The sequence below is a fragment of the Musca domestica genome, unplaced genomic scaffold, assembly GCF_030504385.1.
Source record: "Musca domestica strain aabys unplaced genomic scaffold, Musca_domestica.polishedcontigs.V.1.1 39, whole genome shotgun sequence".
Taxonomy (NCBI): Eukaryota; Metazoa; Arthropoda; class Insecta; order Diptera; family Muscidae; genus Musca; species Musca domestica.
In genome coordinates this window covers 8,625,717-8,647,744 of record NW_026712326.1, presented here as the reverse complement: position 1 = coordinate 8,647,744, position 22,028 = coordinate 8,625,717, and the positions used below count along the sequence as shown (strand labels likewise).

The following is a 22,028-nucleotide window of genomic DNA, read 5'->3' as shown; positions in this document are numbered from 1 at the left end:
CGAGCTATTCTTGACCAATGCCCGCATCCATTTTTTAAATGACTCTGAATCGACTTCAAAATTAAATTGCTATTTTTTATATATAAAAATCACCTGGTTTTATAATTTACAAAAATTAACAACATTTTAATGAAAATACATAGCCAACCGGACTAAACTTTCATTTCATTTCATTTCATTTATTTACCTTACAAAGAAATATAAATAAGCCCACAGGGCCCATAACTTATATTATCTATCTACAATACCCTAACATAATACAAATTCAATGATTAATTCAAACTTAACAAATAACATATTAAACCTAATAATTTATCTTAATAATTCACGAGAAGCTCGAACCCTACACCTCGATTCACCATCACCAACTAAACAATAGTCTAGTAGAGCAGTGAAAAAGTGTAGCAGAAACGAGCTAAAAATAAGAGATAACTATTTTATTACTCACAAAACAGAGTATAAATAGTAACTCACATTATACCCTACAAATAAAATTAAGAAGATAATATAGTGGCTCCCCAGCCCAAACAAAAAGAAAAGCAAAAAGAAAGACCCATAATAAACCGACGCAACCACTACAAAAACATAGCCTACATATTTAGGCGAAGGTATTCAATTACTTTAACCCTAAACAGATAATTGGTATGGGCAAAAGTACGTAAGGCCAAAGGAAGCTGATTCCACAATCTCACCGCCCTAACCACAAATGATCTCTCACCAATGGAGGACGAAAACCTTGGACACAACAATTGAGGATTTCGAGATGATCTACAAAACACAAAGTTGTCACGAAGAGGCGAGTCAAAATTGCACATAACACTGTAATGAAATTGAAGAATACGAAGATCAACGTAGCTGCTAAATGGCAATCCCAGGAGATCATTAACAAAACAAGAAACATGATCACCACGACGCAAGCCATACACATAACGAACAATCGAATTTACCGCCCTACGGATACGTTGCATTTGAGAAGAAGTAGTACCGGAGACTACCTCTAGACAATAATTTACCTGCGATAGCAGCAAGGGTACAACCACTCTCTTCCTAACACGACAAGGCAAATAAGCATTAAGACAATACAGCCTCCGCAGCTGAAACCTTATACGACAAAGCAAGGAATCAATGTGTCTCTTAAAGTCCAACTTCCGATCAATTATAACACCAAGACATTTCATTTCATCAACAAATTTTACTAACACAGAACCCACAGTAATATTAAGAGAACCACCATTACCATGATCATTGAACAGCATAGCTTTAGTTTTATTCCAATTAATCATAAGGCCATTTAGCGAAATCCACGACGAAAGAGACAAAACAATAGAATTAACCAACCCTTCCAACCCAGCAATATCAGCCTCTCTGAAGAAAACATGAATATCATCTGCATACAAAAACAGACAACACCTGTCATCAACAACTGAGTGCACAATGTCATTAATGAACATAATAAATAACAACGGTCCCAGTACAGAACCTTGCGGGATTCCACATTGGACACTACAAACTTCAGACGAAACACCCAAATGAACAACAAACTGAGACCTACCTTCCAAATATGAAGCCATTAAACGACACGCAGAAGATGAAAAACCAAACTTAAACCTCAGCTTGTCAAGTAAAAGGGAATGGTTTATCAAATCAAAAGCCTTTGACAAGTCGAGGCCCAATAATAACCCAACATCAGATGAATTAAATACATCTCTGATCATGTCAGTAAGATATAATAAGTGCGTGGTCGTACTACATCGTCGCCGAAAACCAAACTGAGAACTACTCAATAGCCTACGATCATCAAGGAAGTCAACAATCGCTTCTTTAATAATATGCTCAACGATTTTTGACATAGCAGGTAGAATGCTAATGGGACGCAGATTCGGCAAATCAAATGATTCACCAGTTTTCGGCACAGGAACAATTCGTGCAACCTTCCACGCCCGAGGAAAAGTAGATGTCATAAAAATCGAGTTAACAAAATGCAGGAAATGACAGGAAATGTATGGAAATATAAGTTTAAAAAACTTTACTGGCACGCCATCAACCCCCACAGCTCCCGACTTAACTTTATTTAATGACCTTACAACATCAGAATAAAATATGCAATAAAACCGAAAAACATCATCTCCCACATGACCCTCACTATAAAGAGACTGACCACGCTCACCCACAAAACCAGGATTCCCACTGGAAAAATAATGATTAGCAGCATTGACATCAATTGGTGGAGCTTCATTATCACTACCCAAAACACCAAACGACTTTAGAGATTTCCACAGCTGATTATTATTCATACGACCAAAGAGATCATTATAGTACTTACGCCTCTCATTCCTCATCACAGCCTTACAACGATTCCTATACATACAATATATTATTCTATTACCCTCCATAGGTCGCTTGCGCCACTCAAAGTACGCAAGATCTCTAAACATCCGTGCCGATTTTACCACATCAGATTCCAACCATGTATCATTCCTGGGGTTGACCTTACGAACAGAAACAGGAACGAAAGACAATAGCGCGTTAAACAACAAATCAAATAGTGAAAGTTGACAATTCACATCAGAAGTGGAATATAAGGGGTTGAAGTCAAAATCGGATATGAAATTTAAAATGCCCAACCAATCCGCTCGGCCAAAGTTACGATACTCAATAAATCTCTCCTCTGAAAATACAGGCAGGTTAAGCGAACCAAAAACAAAGGCATGGTGTGATATACCAGGACATCGACCCTGAGACGAGAAACCCAAGGACAAATTATCACTAGTAAGGCAAAAATCAATTAACGAGGTAGAGTTATGGGCCAAATCATAATGGGTAGGTTTCATGTTATGCACAATAGTTAGCCCCAATGTTAGTCCATTTAATCATTCTGAACTACATACTAAATTTTTCCATTAAAGGAATAACAGTCATTGTGATATTTTTATTACGGGGACATTACGGCCTATATAATATCGGTATTATACCTACACCTTGAAAAGGAGGGTATATTAATTGTGTCATTCCGTTTATAACATCCCTAATTATTCGTCGTAGACCCCATAAAGTATATATTCATAATCAGCATAAAGTTCTAAGTCGATTTAACGATGTCTGTCAGCCTGTCTATCAGTCTGCCCGTCTGTCTGTTGAAATCACGATTATCCCACATTATTTGACGTAGAACTTCAAAATTTGGCAGAATAATTTGTATTGTGTCGATATTCGATATTTTGATGATTTTTGCTGCATTTTTCCACGGATTTGTCTAAAAATGTGTATTTGTTGGTCATAATGGTTTCTAGCTCCGATGGCGAAACATTGTATGTATAGGTCCACGTTTTTGCATAGGCCCCATATATCATTACCTCCCGATATTCGGTATTTTGATGATTTTTGCCACAATCATAATGAGCTCCCGCGGCAGAACATTGAGTATTTAGGTCCACGTTTTCTTATAGCGCACATATAACGATACCCATCGATACCCGGTATTTTAATAATCCTAAGCATTGTTTCCACGAAATTGTTTCAAATTTAGTATTTAAGAAGGTTTGGTAGATGACAATCCTTGAAGTATCAAATTGTCTGTGGATGTTCCCGCTTTTGTATGGCGCCCATACAACGGCCTCACCCACTTTTTTGTTTTTCAAAGCATTATCCATATGGTCTTACTGGTATTTGAAGTTTAAAGCTTGAATTCAGATACTTTTATATAAAAATGTTTTCTTTACCCAAAGGTGGAGGGCTTTAAAAAAAACCTTTTTTTTTGTTACCAAAGGAAACGAATATTAAAAAAATGTAAAAATGTCATTTTGGTGTAGGAAAATAACAATTCTCAACTGGAAATATTATAAAGATCATAATTTAAGCTTACATATTATTGGACTCGCAATGCGGTGCAATTACATACATATCCAGATGATGTTTTTTCGTTTTTTTAAATTTATATTCGACAAGAAAATTACAAACTTTGAACATTTAAATTAAAACAATAGTTTATTTCTTATACACATTTTTACAAATAATTTGTATTTTAAAAGAATTTGAGCCTATCCAAAATCAATCCGGTGCCGTAACACAATCACAACAAAAATTAACCGAAATTTCTTCCCATACCCATAGTTCCGTGTAGTCGGATGGAAATTGCTCCGAAGTTAATAGCAGCAATTTTTCATTGACGCGTATACAGGAACCATGTTTCCGCCGCAACACTTTTATAGTAAATGATTTTGGCTTACAATTGTAATGACCATACCAGCAAGAATTCGAAATACATTCCACCGATCTGATGTAACGTGGGAAATAATTTATGCCCAAATCTAGCCATGTTAGCTTTGAGGCACATTCCCATGGACGCGTCTTTGAGGCTTGCGGATCTTTTGTACTTTTCTGGGTGAAAATATTCCGTACTCGTATCACTTTTTTATCGTTGATGGCTTTCTTCTCTTCATAGTAATTGATGTGATCCGTCTCCCAGGCGGGGAAATCTCCAACAGACACCACATCATTGTCGGCATAAAACGGAATTTCATAAGAGGATCGTTTTGCATCACTGTCCTGATTGAGAAATGGTGGATCAATACTCATGTACCGGGGATTGAATGCTTGTCCCAGTATTTTTGCCAGCGACTTTGTTGTAAGCTGTGTACAGTATTCGGCCCAGACAGATTTCATGCTGACACAGCTTAGATATAACAGGATGATAATTAAATAGTACATTGTATACATGAAATAAAACTAAATAAGGAAGAGGATAACAAGGTAATAAGGAATGAACATATGATTTCTGTGATGGAATTGTATGAGAGCTGTCAAAACATTATGCGATGAGAGGGAGAGAGATCTGAAATTGCTCATCATTAATCATGATTGACATCTCTTTGGAGAGTTTGAAGGTTTGTTTGTCTTCGTTGATATTAAAAGAAGACTAATGATGTTTAAGAAAAAAAAAAAAAATAATAATAATAAATAAATAAATAAAATAATAAGGTCAAGCACGACTAATTTAAAGTTGTGTATTATACCCTCCACCATAGTATGGAGGGTATATTAAGTTTGTCATTCCGTTTGTAACTCCTTGAAATATACATTTTAGACCCCACAAAGTATATACATATATTCTTGACCAGAATAAAATGCTTTGTCTATTTAGCGATGTCCGTCCGTCTATCCGTCTGTGGAAATCACTGTAGCTTCCGAACGAAATGTAGTAGGTTGATAAAATTTTACTCAAATGTCAAATATTGTGTCTGCAGGACTTTTGGTATTGTAAATGGGCCTTGTAGGTCCACGTTTTGGTATGGCCCCCATATAATGGTACCACCCTGTATTTGGTATTTTGATGATTTTAGCGACATTATTCATCGGAATTGTTTCAAATTTGGTATTTGAAGTTCGTAATGGATACTACAGCCTATGACAGAAAATTATCTGTGCAGGTCCACGATTTGGTACAGCCCCATATAGTAGTACCTCCCGATATTCAGCCTAAGACTAGAAATTGTCTATGTAGGTCCACGTTTTGGTGTAGCCCCATATAATAGTATCCACCTATATTCAATATTTTAATGATTTTAGCCACATTATTCACCGAATATAATGGCTACATTGGGTATTTTTAAGATTTTGACAGAATTTTTAACGGATTTTATTTATTTATTTATTTATTTTTTTTTTTTTTTTTTTTGGAAATTGCCAAATTCGTTCCAAATGGTGGAGGGTATTCAAAGTTCGGCCCGGCCGACCTTACAGCTTTTTCACTTGTTTTTTTTTTTTAATAAGAAACATATACTTGGTACTTGTAAATGAGTAAATAATTAGAGTTTCTTCCTAAAATATGTGGGTATTTTCTGACATCTTCCCTTTTGCATTATGTTAAACGAAGTTTCGTTAAAAAAATACGTATCCTAAATGTAAGAAAAGGGAGAATTTAAAAAAAAATTGCGAACAAAATTCCACAAAATAAAAGAGCGATCATAGAATATGGATTTTCACAATCAATATTTTATATACATATATAAAGTGCCGGTAGTGAAAGGATAGCAGTTTTCATATCCATGAAAAAGGACGATTTCTGTTTATTCAACTTTCTGAGATTGTTTTTCTGAACTTCTGTAATGATTATCAGAAACACGTCGTCTGTATCGAACACCACGAGGCAAGAAAAAATTCTACCTAATGAGAACCTGTAATATCATACTAACACAAATCATCCTAAAGTCAATATAAACTATTGTTTATTTTTACTTTTAATTTTTCCCCGACGAATATCTTGAAAAGTTGCAAACAGAAAGACAAATTCAATAGACCCTCCATTTTTTGATGAAGGATAAAAGTACCAAAAGAGAAGGCCACAATAACGGATTTTTTAGGATCTGAAACAGATAAATTCTTGTAAATAACTTGACTTATATGTTCATTTTTGTCTTGAGTGGTGTTATCTCTTATTCCCTCTTCCTGATAATAATGATGGTTCCAAATTGTCAGGAAATAAATTTACAGAACCTCAACGCCCATATATTACAATGATCAGGCAATGTGGCAATTTCTAAAAAAAACTGTGTTGATTTCTTTTATTTCCAATAATCGTTTGGCAAATTAATCACAACTTTTTATAATCCATAATACCGTTATTTCTTAAAGATACGAACGCCGTTAGCCACAAAACAGAAAAACGACTTTGTTATAACGCCGTCCTTGCATTTTCATTGACGCCGTTGCCTGCGTTTCTGCATTTGCAGTCTGGCTCGGTCCTTTCGACGAGAGAAAAAGTAGAAAAGTTAAATAAAAATATTTGTGTAATTGTCGTGTTTCATTTACACAAAAAAGTTTAAAAATGTGCGTAAAAGGTGTGAAAATAATCTGAATTCGTTGAATTGACTAAAGTTTTGCAGAATATATTTTGAAAAAGTGTTCATTTGTGGTTTTGAATTGAAATGAAAATATAGCTGAACAACAACAACAAATCAGAAAACGTCGAGATTTATATTTACGCAACACATGTAACCAATTTGACACAACTACAATTGCGTGTGGTGTGGTGGTACCCTTTGTGTGAGACCTCAAAACAAAACTTACAAGAAAATAACAAAAAAGGGGGCAAAGCAGATAAAATGAGAGTGGAAAATGATAATGAGAGAATAAATAAACGGCGTTGAAATGAGATGACAAAGTCGTTTGTTTTACAATTTATCCCTGCCGGCGTTATGGCGGGTAAAACTAATTTGAAATTCAATTGTTTTATTTTTATTATAATAATTATTTTATTATAATAATAGGAATCCGGGAAGGACCTGGGACCCCAGATTTTTGACCAGAAAGTCTGGATTCAAGAGTCGGCCCACTTATAGGGACCCGTACACACTTCAAGGGTAAAAATCTGGTGTCTCGGGCCCGTCCCCTAAGAAGAAAATAGTTTACCGGAATCAGGGTAAAAGTACCTACTTCATAAGAAAATTCTAAAAAATCGAAAAGTTTTTACTAAAGTTGGCTTAAAAACTTACTGTTAATTATAACAATCTATCCATTCCAGATAGGTCTTTTTATACATATTTCCAATATTTTTGTTATTATTTCTATTTTGAAATTTAAAGGAAAAAATAAATTGTCTTTTATGCCCTCAAAGAAGCAAGTCCAACGTTTCCATATTACCCGAAGACGGCGCTGATAAAATTTCACCGTCCTCGGTTTATTAATTGAAAGCTGATTGATCATTCACAATAGTGTATAACACTTGTTTTTATCTTCCCACCTTTATTTTCCACTCTCTCTCGCTGTCTGTTTTCGTAAAACAGCTGATATATGTCAATTTCATTTGAGATTTTTTTCTATGCCCCCAAAAAATAAATAGCAGCAAATTATCTCAGCCAACAACTGCTAAAATATAAACAAAAATAAATCACACAAGAAACTCAAATATGTACTTTTGTTGGTGTTTTTGGACTGTGTAAACAATATCGAAAAAGGTGCTAATAAAGTGTAAATAAAAAAGAAATAAAAAACATTGAAGAGAACCGCAACAAAACTTACAACTACGACATCATCAAACAATTGTGCAGTTGGGAGCTTAATACCACCTCTATTGCATTTGTGAACATCAGCATCAGCAGTCGACAGACGGATAGTCAGTCCGTCACCCAGTCAACCGCAAACGACGACGTATCGACCTCGTTCATCTTTTCTAAATAAAGAAAATTGTTCATTTGTGCGCCCCTATGTCAAATGAACGTGTTTGTGGGCTCGTAGCTCTGCAATGTTGTCGTTGTTATCCACATCCATTTTTGTAAAAGTTTAATGCGACAACAGAAACAACAACAACATCTATCACCAGTAGCAGCAAAAATAAACGAAAACCATGCAGTTTCTTCATTTTGAATGAAATGCATAATCCAGTTGCCTTATTGTATTAGCAAAAACAACAACAAAAAAACGCAGCAAACGTCATCGTGTAATTTAAAACGTATTCTAATAGCCTTCCCTTGCCAGTATTCCTTATTTTGTGAAATAGATTTTATTTCCCACCCTCCTCAAAAAATATGTACTTTAAGAGTGATAATAAGTGAATGTGTTTTTTTGTACAATAATTGTATGAGTGTGTTTGTGTGTGCAACATTATTGTAATATCCGTTTTGTTGGTTGGCACACCATACCAACAACCATTTCCACTTGTTCTGAGCAACAAGAAGAACGGCAGTGTGCAGCAGCGCCAACAGCAGTGATAGCTGCAGCAGTTAGCCTTAGCATACAATCAATCAACAATACCACTTCCATGTCTATACTACTACGTCCTTCATCCAGTGAAAACTGCAAATAACCTGCATATCTATTGTTGTTGCTATCATTTTACTTTTTTCCCTTTGTGTTGACGTTTGACGTACGGCTGTCGACGTTCTCGTCATCGTCATCATCATCACCATCAGCGCCAGTAGTGTTGCTTCAACACTACCATCCATCATTATTGTTATCAACATTATCGTTTTCTTTGGCTTTGTGAGCGAGGCATATCCTTTCAATACAAAGATTTCCAATGTCAATGGCGGACTTTGATGCAATATATGAGGAGGATCAACTGGAGGAGCACTATGAAGATCAAACAGTGGCGCCAGTACCAGATCCCATTGTTATACGGGGTGCTGGTAATATGACAGTGTAAGTATTGAGTATGATTGTGTCATAGGTATGTGTAACTTCATATACATATCTATTATAGAAGCCGTATGTATCAGATGTACTGAGCTTCCTCCATAATATGCAATGAAATGCTGAAACGGTTATATTTCAATAGCAAAAAAAAAAGTGTAAAGAGGTCAATTTGTGGTTGAATTGTGGGCTAAACGAGTAGAAATGGTATTCATTTTTTAATTACAACGCATTTAAAGTAACTTTATTTATAACCGAGTTGAATGTCTTGGTGCTTTTGTTTTAAGCATGCGAAAGTAAGTTTAGAATCATATTCTGGGTAAATTTATGCATGAAACATATTTTCATTCGACTTTATGGGTCTGAATCCTATTGAAAGTAGAAAAAGACAGATCAAAGATAGCCTAAGCTTCTGCTGCTTGTTTCGACATGGCTCAGATGCAGCTATAGCATACATTTTTATTTAAATAAACCCCAATAAATACTATATTTATTTGAGATTTCCAAATAAAAGAAAAATCTATTCCCCAGCAAAGTAAACGTTCTAATTTCCAAAAATGCTTTAAATACCGGCTATCAATAAAATGAAGGAAGTTGTATTGCCAAATTGGTATGTTGATGAAGTCGTTATTCGGTGGTCCATTGGTTTTATTATGAGAGTGAAGGGGTTAAGAAAAAGCGGTTGTTGAAGATCATTTCAGTTGAAGGAGAAAAAGAAGGTTAAGATAAGAGAAAGAACTTTCAGAATCTGGATAATTTGCTATTCATTTTCCTTATTCTTCTGATCCATAGATGTACAAAATGAACATTGCGTTTGTGTGTGTGAGAGAAACTAAAGAGCACGTAAACAATATCTCCCTTCTAGTTTTGTAACAAGAATCGTGCTTTGTGTTAGCAAAATTATTAAAAAATATTAAATATAAACTTCATATATTTATAAATCTCTACAAAAGCTATATATAATTTGTTTTCTTAATGTTAACGGATCCGTGCATCCCCCACGCATGTCTACATTCGTTGAAGTCTCATCAACGACTGAGATCACCGAAAACGTACTGTTTTGTGCATCTATGTTCTAATCATAAGAATTAGACAGTGTCAATATAAGTGCAAATTGTCTTCATACTAAAAAAAGCCAAAGTGTCGATCACCTCAAGCAAGCGCTTCGCCTGGAATGAGCCAAAATACCGCAGAGCAACATTCGGACAGAGTGTGACGGTTTCATTGGCCGTTTGAAGGCCACAATTCGTGCCAAAGGTGACAAATTCGAACAAATCTAAACTTATTTTAAAATTTGATGCTATTTCCGAAATTGTTTGCTTTCATTCAATAAAATTTAAAAAAAATGTAAAAATTATGCAGTTTTTTATCTCATCCTGTATATCCCTCCTGGAAGTACGAAACTCTATTAAGCTTTATTGGGCCACGGTAACACAATGGAAAACGAAATGGCTGATGCTTTAGGTCGAGGTAGTTCCTAGTCGACTGAACTAAAGATTGTTGAAACTGTTATATACCTGCTGTTACAATTAGGCTCTCTCCAAAGAAGATGGTAGCATATTGAACTTGAAAAACGGACATCCGGTCGGTAATATCGAAGAATAAACTATTCCCTTCTATCACTTAACAGATTGGTTTGACTAGTTAGTGCAGTATCAAATATTTGATCTCAAAATGGGATAACACTGGTGGTCCTGACTACTATAGACTACATTCCATCATCCACCCTACTGTTTATACATCACATAGCCAAACACAAACATATACATACTGGGTTGGTACCCGCTGACCGAAACTGGAATGTTGTTGTTTCGGTTCAATCTGAACTGCGACAGGGTGCCCCCTCACGACACCAGTGGACCATCTACATGAGAAGGCGAAACACACACATGTACTACTACAACAACAGGGCCCGACGTTACGATATCTATACCATCTGAAGGGCGAGGGATGCGGAGAAGGATATATTAAACCGTTTCGGAGAATTGACCAAACCTTGGGGAAGTCCCTGTTTCACACTACAGGGTTTGGACTTATCCAACATTTCAAACTTGACTAGTGGGTAGTTTTCTCGACATCCTCAAACAGGCGTGATTGATTGGTTTGATTCGCACCAACGCGAGAATCGGCCAATATTCACTCTGAGACCTTTGGTCCATTCTGTTCATCCTAGAAAGAATAAAGTTGTTGATGATAGCAGAGAAAGAGAAAGCGAAGGAAGGGTATATAGAAAGGAGTACAGATATTGGAAGGGGGTCTGCTTAGCCAGGAAATAGCTTTCGCAATTTTTTTGAATTATGATATGATCTATATCTGAGAAGATAACATGGAACATCTGCACAATAGGTGTCTCTATCGTTTCTTCATATAGTCTAAAATAGTTAGCAACACTGTTATCTCCACTTGAGGTTAGATATCTAATACTGCAGTTTCGCCATTCTTAGATCAGACCTACTAAGTAATAGTAGGGAGTGTCAACTATCAAAATGAGTTTATGAGTCAGTCGTCGTTGAGCATTGACCGAGAGCGGACGCATCTAAGGAGCGTAGAGCATATTACATTTTAAACTTTGTATTTATTCCCAGAATTACTTTTATTTTTAAATAAAAACCATCTTGACAGAATCAGAAGTGGGATAAGAACAGAAATCTACAAGGAATTTCATCATTTTGGATAAGAATTGCAGAAAAATACTCAAAGAGCTGAGAAACTAAGGCGTCAAAGTGATGTAGTAGTGAAGAGCTCAATGCAAAGCAACAACGACGACCAAAGGAGAAACCACGCAAAGCCAGCTAAACTCAAAAGTTCGAGTGAGTTTAGTGAGAGTGTGTAACGTGCTCAAAGAGAGCAAAGGAGAAAGCATCAATCAAAGGAGAATGTACAAAGGTATACTCAAAAGTGTGAGTGAGTAGGACAACGATAGTACATCAAGGAGATTGAAAGCAAGACATAAAGAGGGGAACCCCGAAGAAGAAGTTTAAAAAGGGAAAAGTTAACGTATATTTTTAGGGCGTGCGGCTTCTAAAAAAAAGGAATAGTTCTAGATTTGCTGAAGTAACGAATTAAAAAGGAAAATTCACAAGGAAAAGTATGAAGGTGAAAATAAGTTCGTTAAAGGTTGCGGAGCTAGACAAATTATTACTGGCAAGAAGCTTACCACGAACAGGAAATAAGTCCGAGAAAATTGCTAGACTCATGGCTTGCAATGGAAATGACGAAGTGGAAGTTGAAGATTCAGAGTCACAGGAGGATTTCCATGGATTTGATGAAGCTGAGACGGGTGATGATTCTCTAACAAGTCAAATGCGAGAGCTAAAGGATATAATGTTGACTCTAGCAAGAAGTGTGCAACAGTTAACAACACTTTCAACAGAAAGGGCTATTACGTCAAATGCAGGGTTAAATTCAAGGGATACAGAACAGCAAGTTCCAGCTGAAGTAATATCAAGACAATCTGGTTCCGGAACATCTGGTTGTTTAAAGGATTACATAGTAATGATACCAGACTTCGATCCAATTAAAGGAAATGTTACATCAGTCCAATTCATTGACAAGGTTGAAACGTTGCAAAGGCTTCATGGATGGTCAGATGAAACAACTTTGTTTGCAGTTCATCATAAAATGAGTGGTGTTGCTAAAATGTGGATAGATGCTTTACCAGTGGTTGAAACATGGAAAGAGTTCAGACAACAATTTTTAAAGGATTTCCCAAGTCGAGTAAGTGTTGCTGACATTCATCGTGAACTTATAGCTAGGAAACGAAACTCGAATGAGTCTTTGGTGGAATATTATTACGCAATGTTGGCCATAGGGAAAAGAGGAAGCGTAGATGAGGCATCAATACTGTCGTACATCATAAATGGTCTCAATGATAGCAGCTTAACAAGAACACTTTTAGCTATGAACCCGCAGACATGTAGTGAATTATTAAGGTCGTTGGAGAATTTGACCATACAAACGTATGCAAGGAAGCAAACAAAGAATGACGAGGATGACAAAACCGCAAGTGTCTCAGGTGGAGCGCCAACCAAGGGAGTAAAATGTTTCAATTGTAACAGGTTTGGGCACATCTCAACTAGTTGCCCACAACCATTGAAGAAGCCGAAGTGTAGTAAATGTGCAAAGATTGGTCACGATGCATCGCAATGCAAAGGTAAAGGTACAACTGTGGCAGCAATGACAGAAGAGTCTAAGGATTACTGCCCACCGGTTATGAAAGATGTTACGGTCAATGGTAAGACATATGAAGGTTTTGTGGACACTGGAAGCGACTTTACCTTAATGCTGAAAGCTGTAGTTCCAGAGGGTTGCGATATGGAAGTAACGTCAAAAAGAATGAAAGGTTTTGGTGGATCTATTGTTGAAGTGGTGGAAATGTTTGAGGCTAACGTTGTCATCGACGAGGAGAGTTTAATGACTACCATTTATGTAGTGCCGAATGACTTGATGCGATATGACGTTCTCTTAGGAAGAGACGTATTGTGTAAGAAGCAAACAAAACTTACAATTGAGCATGGTGTCTTGAAGGTGAGGTCAAGAATGCCAAGTACATTTAATGTCGGAGAAAGTCTGGATGAGCATCAAAAGGAAAAATTAGACCAAATACTGTCGTCATTCAAGGACTGTTTTGCTGAAACCCTTGAAGACCTTGGAAGGTGTAAAAATACACAAATGGAAATAAGTTTATCTACGGACAAGCCTGTAGTTGGTAAAAGATACCAAGTTCCATTTTCTCAAAGACAAATTCTGTCAGACATAATTGACAAGTTGCTTCGATGTTGTATTATTCGCCCAAGTGATTCGCCCTATGCAGCATCAGTATTGTTGGTCAAAAAGGCGAACGGTGAAAGTCGTATGTGTACGGATTATCGAGCATTAAATGAAGTCACCATCAAAAAGCAGTACTCGATGCCAGTGGTTGAAGAACAACTTTCGTTGTTATCTGGAAATAAGTATTTTACAACGTTAGACATGACATCAGGATATTACCAGATACACGTCAAGGAAGAATCCAAGAAATTCACGGCGTTTATAACACCAGACGGTCTATATGAATATAATGTAATGCCTTTCGGATTAACAAATGCACCGATGGTCTTCCAGGAAATGATAACCCAAATAATACGTAAGTTGAAACATCGGAGAAACATCATAAGTTATGTGGATGAGGTGATAATCCCGAGCTTGACGATTAGTGAAGGACTCCAAGTACTAGAAGAGTTCCTAACCGCCATAAGAGAAGAGGGGTTGACGCTAAAGCCAACCAGGAATACAAAGACTGCTCCGGTTATAACAGCGCTGCGAGAAGTTATGTCGATTTTCGGACAGCCACGAAGAATTGTATCGGATAAGGGAACGGCGTTCACGTCTAAAGAATTCCAACAGTTTGTGGAATACAACGGAATACAACATGTACAAACAGCAGTCCGAACACCAAGAGCCAATGGCCAAGCCGAGCGGATCAACCAGACAGTTTTGAATGCGTTGAAATGTCTAGTAGGTGATACAAAAGAATGGGACACTGAGACAACGACGATACAGTGGAGTATTAACTCGCAGCTGAATGCGACTACAAAGTTCAGTCCAAATGACTTAATATTCAACTTTAGTCTCAGAGATGTCAGTTACAATAGAATTATCCAGGCGGTTGGTGATGAAGAAAGAGAGAATTTCGATGTTAGGGTAATTCAACAGCAGGCTGTTGCTAACATCCAGAAACAAAAGGAAAAATGGAAAGCAAGATTTGACAGCCGTCATTCCAAGCCAACTCAGTACAAGGAAGGCGATTTGGTGGTGATAGACACGGTACCGCAGCCTACAGGAGAATCGCATAAGTTGGATGCGCGGTATAAAGGACCATACATCGTCACGAAAATTATCGGAAACGATCGTTATCTGGTAGAGGATCTGCCGGATTTAAGTTTGAAGCAAAGGAAATATTGCGGTGTTATGTCGACCGATCATATGAAGCCCTGGTGCTATGGTGATCCAAGTCTCGAAATCGAAGATAAAGATGAGTCTGATGATGGTTCGCCCAGGAGGGACGAAGAGTCAGGAGAGGCCGAATTGTCAACTATCAAAATGAGTTTATGAGTCAGTCGTCGTTGAGCATTGACCGAGAGCGGACGCATCTAAGGAGCGTAGAGCATATTACATTTTAAACTTTGTATTTATTCCCAGAATTACTTTTATTTTTAAATAAAAACCATCTTGACAGGAGCTTATTATTCTTCTTGAGAATTCCGGCGAAATGACTTTAGATAAGTTACAACCGGTCGCTAAGTGTCATCTTCTTCCCGATTCTTCGGTGAGAGATTTTTTTAAAGCAGCTGACATTAAAGCTTACTGGTGGTTTAATAGTCTCATTAATCAATAGATCAATTGACTGGGCACCTCATTTCCCTACTATGTTGATTTGTCCAGGAATCCAACAAAGCTTAATGAGTTCACGTATTTCAAAAAAGATTTTCTTGCAGTCAAGAATGGCTCTCGATATTATGGCACTTGACCATTTCAGCTGCCTTTTTGCTTACGTGAATCTTCGCCTGAAAAACGCTGCAATTGTCATTAAGCTTATATGAGTGTTTAACGATTGGGTTAGGGCAGAATACGTCATCACCAGTGCCTTCGTGTATCGTGGAGCCGCCTGTATATGACTGTATCAAATGCCTGTGATAGGGCAAGAGCTACCAACACTGTTCTATGACACAGGTTGATCTAGTTTAATCTTCGACTGATATGTGTAGATATGGCTCGAGTAGATCTATATTTACTTTCGGTGACCTTATGAGAATCACATTTTGTATTTGTAACAAAATTACTGGTTGCATTTATTGCCCTATTGGAACTTTTCCCAATTCATTTGCTTGGTGAATAACGGATCCATTTTCAGATTTGGTGCAGAGCATCACATAATTGATCTTTTTTTAATTTCGTACCTTTTAGAACTGTTCGTACCCTCAACCGGACATTCATAGGTCGGTCAATCACCTCATTCCTTTAATAAAACAGATAATCGTTGTCCGAAATTAACCTAGTATACCAATTTCACTTTAATGGGATTTACAATATGGCTACAAGCACTTTCCGCTATCTTTGAGAAATCAAAGGGTTTAGAAAAGAATCACAAGGAACTAAGATATAATCCTACTATACCTGGTTTAAAAAATAATACCCATTTCTCATTTAAATTCTTTCATTTACAGATTTGGTTTGAGCAACCGCTTCAATACGGAATTTCCCTCTGGCCTGGTGTCACGGGTAGCACCTGAAGAATTCAAAGCCACAATCGGTCGAATAAATGGCATTCTAAAGAAAACCTTACCCGTCAATGTTAAGTGGCTGTTCTGTGGATGTGTCTGTTGTTGTTGCACACTGGGCTGCTCATTATGGCCGGTGATATGTCTCAGTAAACGAGTGAGTATAGCGCGTCTATCATCACATCATGACTTGACACCTTAATTGATTTGTTCAATTTATGCAATATGTTCATCTTACGTTTACACACTCTTCTCCTCCTCTTTTCTCTATAGACCCAAATAACATTGGATAAATTACTTGAGTGGGAGAATAGTCATTTGTATCATAAACTTGGTCTTCACTGGCGATTGCACAAACAACAATGTGATTCAAATTCAATGATGGAATATGTTATTTCAATTGAATTTATACCGAAAACACCAATTTATCGGCCGGACTAAAATCCGGGTACCGGCAACGCGTCGGGCGGTTGAGTAAGTTTGTGTTTTTATTTTTTATTGTAGATTTTTTCGTTTTTATTTATTTTTATACACCACTAGAAATAAAATTGCGCATATGTATGTACATAACAATAATTATAATAAAAACAAAACAAAAAAGAAAGAAAATAAACTAAAATATTTAACAATTTAAAATTAAAATGAAATAAAAATGCTAACAAGTTCAAATGTCCAAAAAGATATCTTTGTTGTGATTGGCATGGAATAATAATGTAAAAATTAAAAGATACCCTTGTTTTGCGAATGATGATAAGAGCATAAGCTGAGTATAAGAACAAAATGCTAGAAGATTAAGCTACACCCAACCCATATGTATGAATAAGAATCAGAGCAGAACTACATGGTTTTCTGTTATTCTGCAAATCGAATTGTGAACATGTATTGAAGATTGTACTATAGAATATTATTATATTACTACATATATGCATAGATTGTGAAATTGTATTGTGATGAAACCCCATGAAAAGAAAAAAGGAAGAAGATGAAGATAATGAATTTTATTGTTCATATTTTAAGCCGTTTGTTTTATTTTCAAAAAAATGATGAGGGAGGAAATTATTTTATGAGTTATATAGAGGATGAGTGGATTGATGAAGTAAAGTTGCAAATGAATGCAAGAAAAGTATTCTCGGAGTTGTAAAAGGTCTCAACATTTAATACCATGTCATTTCTGTTTGACTTGTTTGTCTGGAAAACGGAGGAGAAAATAAGTTTAAGGAGACCTTTCTAATAAATTGGCTGAAATTCATTGAAAATCTTGACATTTAAGGGCAATCTCGAGAGCAAAATAAAGTTCAAACACGTTGGAGGGATATGGAAACAAGTACGTCCCAGATGGAAACGAGTACACTTCCCAATTTTATAATTGACTTATATTTTCGGGACGAAAGTCACTAACTTCCAGTTGCTTATCTGAAGATTGAGGTCTACCGTTTGTACTTGGCAAGGTATCTGTAGTAGAATTCTTTTAACACAAAGAAGGCAATAATAATTTTATTGATGACCTGTATATTTATTGATGACACCGAAGTTGGTAGCTATTTTTTTTTTCGCTTAATCTGCAAACCGATGATCTTCGATATCAAATCCTATATAATTGTTCCTTAGAGTCATATCCTTTTTAGAGTCATATCAATGTTTCTTTAATAATGGATTTTTGTGTTATAGTTAGAACCGGACCTCTATCGTCATCTATTTGTGGCGAGACTTTAGGCATTGTTGTAGGCTCACATCAAATTATTTACTCGTACGAAAAATCGATGCCTGTGTGATCCAGAATGTAGTCAAGTAAAACTTCACCGGTTCCTGTAGGGTGATGGGTGTGATCCAAGGATCGCATTAGTCTTTACTGCTGTAAGATTCTATGCTGATGCAAACATATCCATTTTTAATAAACAAGATAGCTGTTGAGCGATTTTGACAGATATTTATATTTTTTTCCAATGGTAGATGGCCCCGATTTTTACATAATCCTTATAAGCGTGCCCAGTAAATTTAAGATTTTCTGAAGGTATTGGTGTATGTATAGTCACCGGTTTCGGTAATCTTCTTGATTGCAAGAATCTCCGCCTAAAAGACGCTTCAATTGTAATTAAGCTTATATGAATTTGAAATCATTGTGTTAGGGCAGAGGAGCAGTCTGTATATGAAGCCAGTCTGTCTAGTGGAGATTCGCCAACAGTCCCCATCAGGTATCTAAACGTCAATATACTTGAAGTTAAGGTAATCGTATTACCTTCACCTAGTATATTCTGACTTTTTATACGTCCAGGATTTGTGAAGAGTGCCATCCTCCAGCTTCAGTGCACTCCTTGCTGCTTAAAATTGAGCTGGAATACCCAGTGGCTTGAAATTTAGCAGCACATTCAATGCAGATTGAAGAGAGCTCTTTAACGCCCTGGATTCAATCGCATTCCACTAGACGAGACACCCATAGTTCGGAACAGGTAAGACTACTGTGACATACATCCAGTAGCCCTCAACTCTTCTCTATGGCGTTTCTACATGAATTAATCGCAATGGAGCCATTTTCGTACGCTCCTCGATGTTTTTGCTCCAATTCGCTGGTCCAAGATCGTTCAACTCTGCAACTCCATCCTCCGAAGGTATTAGCTACACTTTTGCTTGGTTGTTCTTGCTGTTCTATTGTTGTTTACGATTACCTGAGGTCTATGCGTCGTTTTGGATAATGGGAACGATTGTATACTGAATATTAGACGAGTAAAACCATTTCGTTTCGCTTACCGGATAAAGTAATGCTGCATTAATACATCCTCCAATTCATTGACTGTCCTTTCATCCAATTAGAATACTTTTCTTGTTTTTGCACCACCACTCAAATATGATTTCCATTAAAGAATTTATATTTTCTTTTTGTCTAGACGATTTGCTGTAGTTTAGAATAGTTAAATAAAAAAATTGAAGAGACTCATTTCTATTTCGTTAAAATGGACTCCGCTTTAGATTGGAATTGAATATAACTGTCGATGATTTTAGATTTGTATTTTCTTTATTTTTAAGTAAATTTAATCCATAACTCATTTATTATGTTTAATACATTTTTCTTTGTTATTGTAAATATAAAAGTAAACAACAAAAAATTGTAAAAAAATTAACAAACAAAAAATATTATCGATAATAAATCAAGTATTGTGTCGAATATTAAAACGTGGGTCTTTTATTTATTTTTTGTTTCCTTATTGCATTGGATGTATTTCGTAAACTCATAGGTGATATATGATCTGAGAAGGATGTTAGTGTTTCTGTCTGTATCCCACTTACAACATAGCCTATGTCTCCTGTTTGATAACATGGGACATGTGTATAGTAGGTGTTCAATCGTTTCTACCTCGTCTTCATCCTCACATAGCCATTTCATATTGAGGAAAGATATTCAATTCTGCGGTGATCCTACGTCCTATATCGATTCTTATATCAGGCCTGCTACTTCATAGAAGGGAACAGGTTTTTTATATCGACATTGCCGGCAAGATGGTCTACAAGGTGAGATAAAAAAACTGCAACAACGTCAAACGCTATAATTTTTACATTTTTTTGAAATTTTATTGAATGAAAGCAAAAAATGTCGGAAATAGGATGAAATTTTAGAATAAGTTTAGATTTGTTCGTATTGGTCACCTTTAGCACGATTTATGGCCTTCAAACGGTCAATGAAACCGTCACACGCTGCCCAAATGTTGCTCTGCGGTATTTTGGCCCATTCCCGGCGAAGCGCTTGCTTAAGGTGATCTACATTTTGTTATTTTTTAGTGCCAACCTTACTTTCCAAAATACTCCAGACACAATAGTCCAACGGATTGGTATCCGGAGATTTTGGTGGTCACTGTGCGCTAGAAATGAAGCGAGGAACCTCATTTTGTAAACATTCTTGGGTGGCGTGTGCTGAGTCCTGTTAGAATGTCCAATGTCTGCGGCCAAAATGTTTGCGTGCCCAAGGCTTTAATACCCTCCAGAATATTTTCGCGATAATATCCGGTATTTATTATGATGCTACGGTCGATTAATACGAGTGGAGAGCGACCATCGGCTGTTATGGCGGCCCACACCATCACCATGACCGGCGCTTGAGTTCTGGTGGCCAACCTAAGGTGCACATTTTCAGCTGACCTCTTTGGCAAGTAAACACTATCATTTTGTAAACACGATCATTGTTATACTGGTTAGAGGTAAGTTGTTTGCGAATCCAGACATGCAATCTAAATCTTTACACTTGCTGAGTTTAAGAAGCCTTTTCGGTAGGTCTTTATTTAATTTAGAATTGCATTAAATATTAATTTTTATTGATCTCTGTTTTGTACCCTAATCATTTTTTCGTTAATTGGTGTTCGGGTATAATATTACCTTAAAACCCCTAGAGAATCATTTAGAAGGTTCGCTCTAAGATTTTCATTCCACAGTATGGAATTTTTCTATTAACTTGTTTTCTAAAGCTTCTAATTTGGCTTTTCCCAAATATTTGAGGGTATTTGACCAATTGTACCCAATCGATACAATCATAAAGTTTGAGGTGAAAGCTTAAAATTTATGTATTATCAGACCAGAACTTCTGGTCTAATTACAAAGCGATTCATATCAAATTATTTACCTATTTTTATTTTTAATTTCTTGAACCATTATTTTCAAATTATTTGTTTTAAATAGTCGAAGTGGCTTTAACTAAATTGTAAATAAAATAATAATAACTATAACAACAAACACAATGTGATTATTATAAAATGTATTGAAATTAATTTGATATCTCAACTCCATAATCAATGTGAGTAATATAATAATTTGCTGGCACATTGCGTGGATGATAAAAATGGAATGAGTGCAGAACAAATCATTCACTAAGTTTAAATTAGTTAAAATCAAAACAATTGTATTGTTAGTAATTGATTGCGTTTAACACACGAATAATATGAAAAAAAAAAATAAAATGATGACGAATAAAAGTTAAAAACAAAACAGTCACAAATTCCAATACCCTAGAATATGTTATGTTAAATGCAAAACTTAATTAGATAAGATTATTTGAAAATATACAAAAAAGAAGAATTTTGTTTTGTTGTAAAAAACATCTTTAATGAAAAAAGATGTAAAACTGTAATTTTAAATAACGATAATAAAGTGAACCTGAGATTTAATTTTAAATGCGAAAGAAATAAAATATAAATGTGTTTTAATAAATAGACATACATAGACATAAACTACGACACACTGTGGCAGATATAGAAGTATATAGATGGGATAAGGCAGAGTCAAAATATTGTCACCAGGTGTAAATACCTCTGTTTTACATTTGTGATTATTTTCTATAATTGTGTTTTTTTATATTATCATGCCTCAGACAAGAGCTGTTATTTAAAATAGTATGACCACAAACAATTTTCTCAGAATACGTTTTGTCTAGTCTTTACCATTTTAGGTCTTTGACTGTGGTACAGACCATTATGCCTTTGTGCATTTGTCTCCATAGAATAACATTCTGAGTAGATTTATGCTTGATATTTTTGTAAACAAAGTACTGGTCGCATTTTTTGTCCGGTTGAGATGAAATTTTCCACAAATCCTTTGTTTGGCCCAAGGACGAGCCCTATTGATATTGGCGAGAATCGGTCTAAATTTACATATAGCTCTATG

The 22,028-nt window shown here is 36.0% G+C and overlaps 2 protein-coding genes across 7 annotated transcripts; one reads left to right on the top strand and one right to left on the bottom strand.

Annotated features, from left to right (window-relative positions):
* Positions 1-3,965: 3,965 nt before the first annotated feature.
* On the bottom strand, positions 3,966-4,797 carry LOC101898724 (protein trunk). Its single transcript, XM_005185544.4, has one exon. The coding sequence runs from the start codon at positions 4,714-4,716 to the stop codon at positions 4,048-4,050; it is 669 nt and encodes a 222-aa protein (XP_005185601.2). The 5' UTR covers positions 4,717-4,797; the 3' UTR covers positions 3,966-4,047.
* Positions 4,798-6,712: 1,915 nt separating this feature from the next.
* LOC101898148 (cysteine-rich hydrophobic domain-containing protein 2) lies at positions 6,713-19,553 on the top strand. 6 transcript variants are annotated; one of them, XM_020037492.2, is made up of 4 exons: positions 6,713-6,825; positions 7,838-9,135; positions 16,332-16,542; positions 16,659-19,553. In XM_020037492.2, the coding sequence occupies exons 2-4, from the start codon at positions 9,014-9,016 to the stop codon at positions 16,824-16,826; spliced, it is 501 nt and encodes a 166-aa protein (XP_019893051.1). In that variant the 5' UTR covers positions 6,713-6,825; positions 7,838-9,013; the 3' UTR covers positions 16,827-19,553. The 6 variants fall into 6 exon arrangements, with proteins under 6 accessions (XP_019893051.1, XP_005185599.1, XP_005185598.1 ...); XM_005185542.4 differs by having other exon boundaries at positions 6,719-6,989; XM_005185541.4 differs by having other exon boundaries at positions 6,719-7,041; positions 7,841-9,135.
* Positions 19,554-22,028: the final 2,475 nt, after the last annotated feature.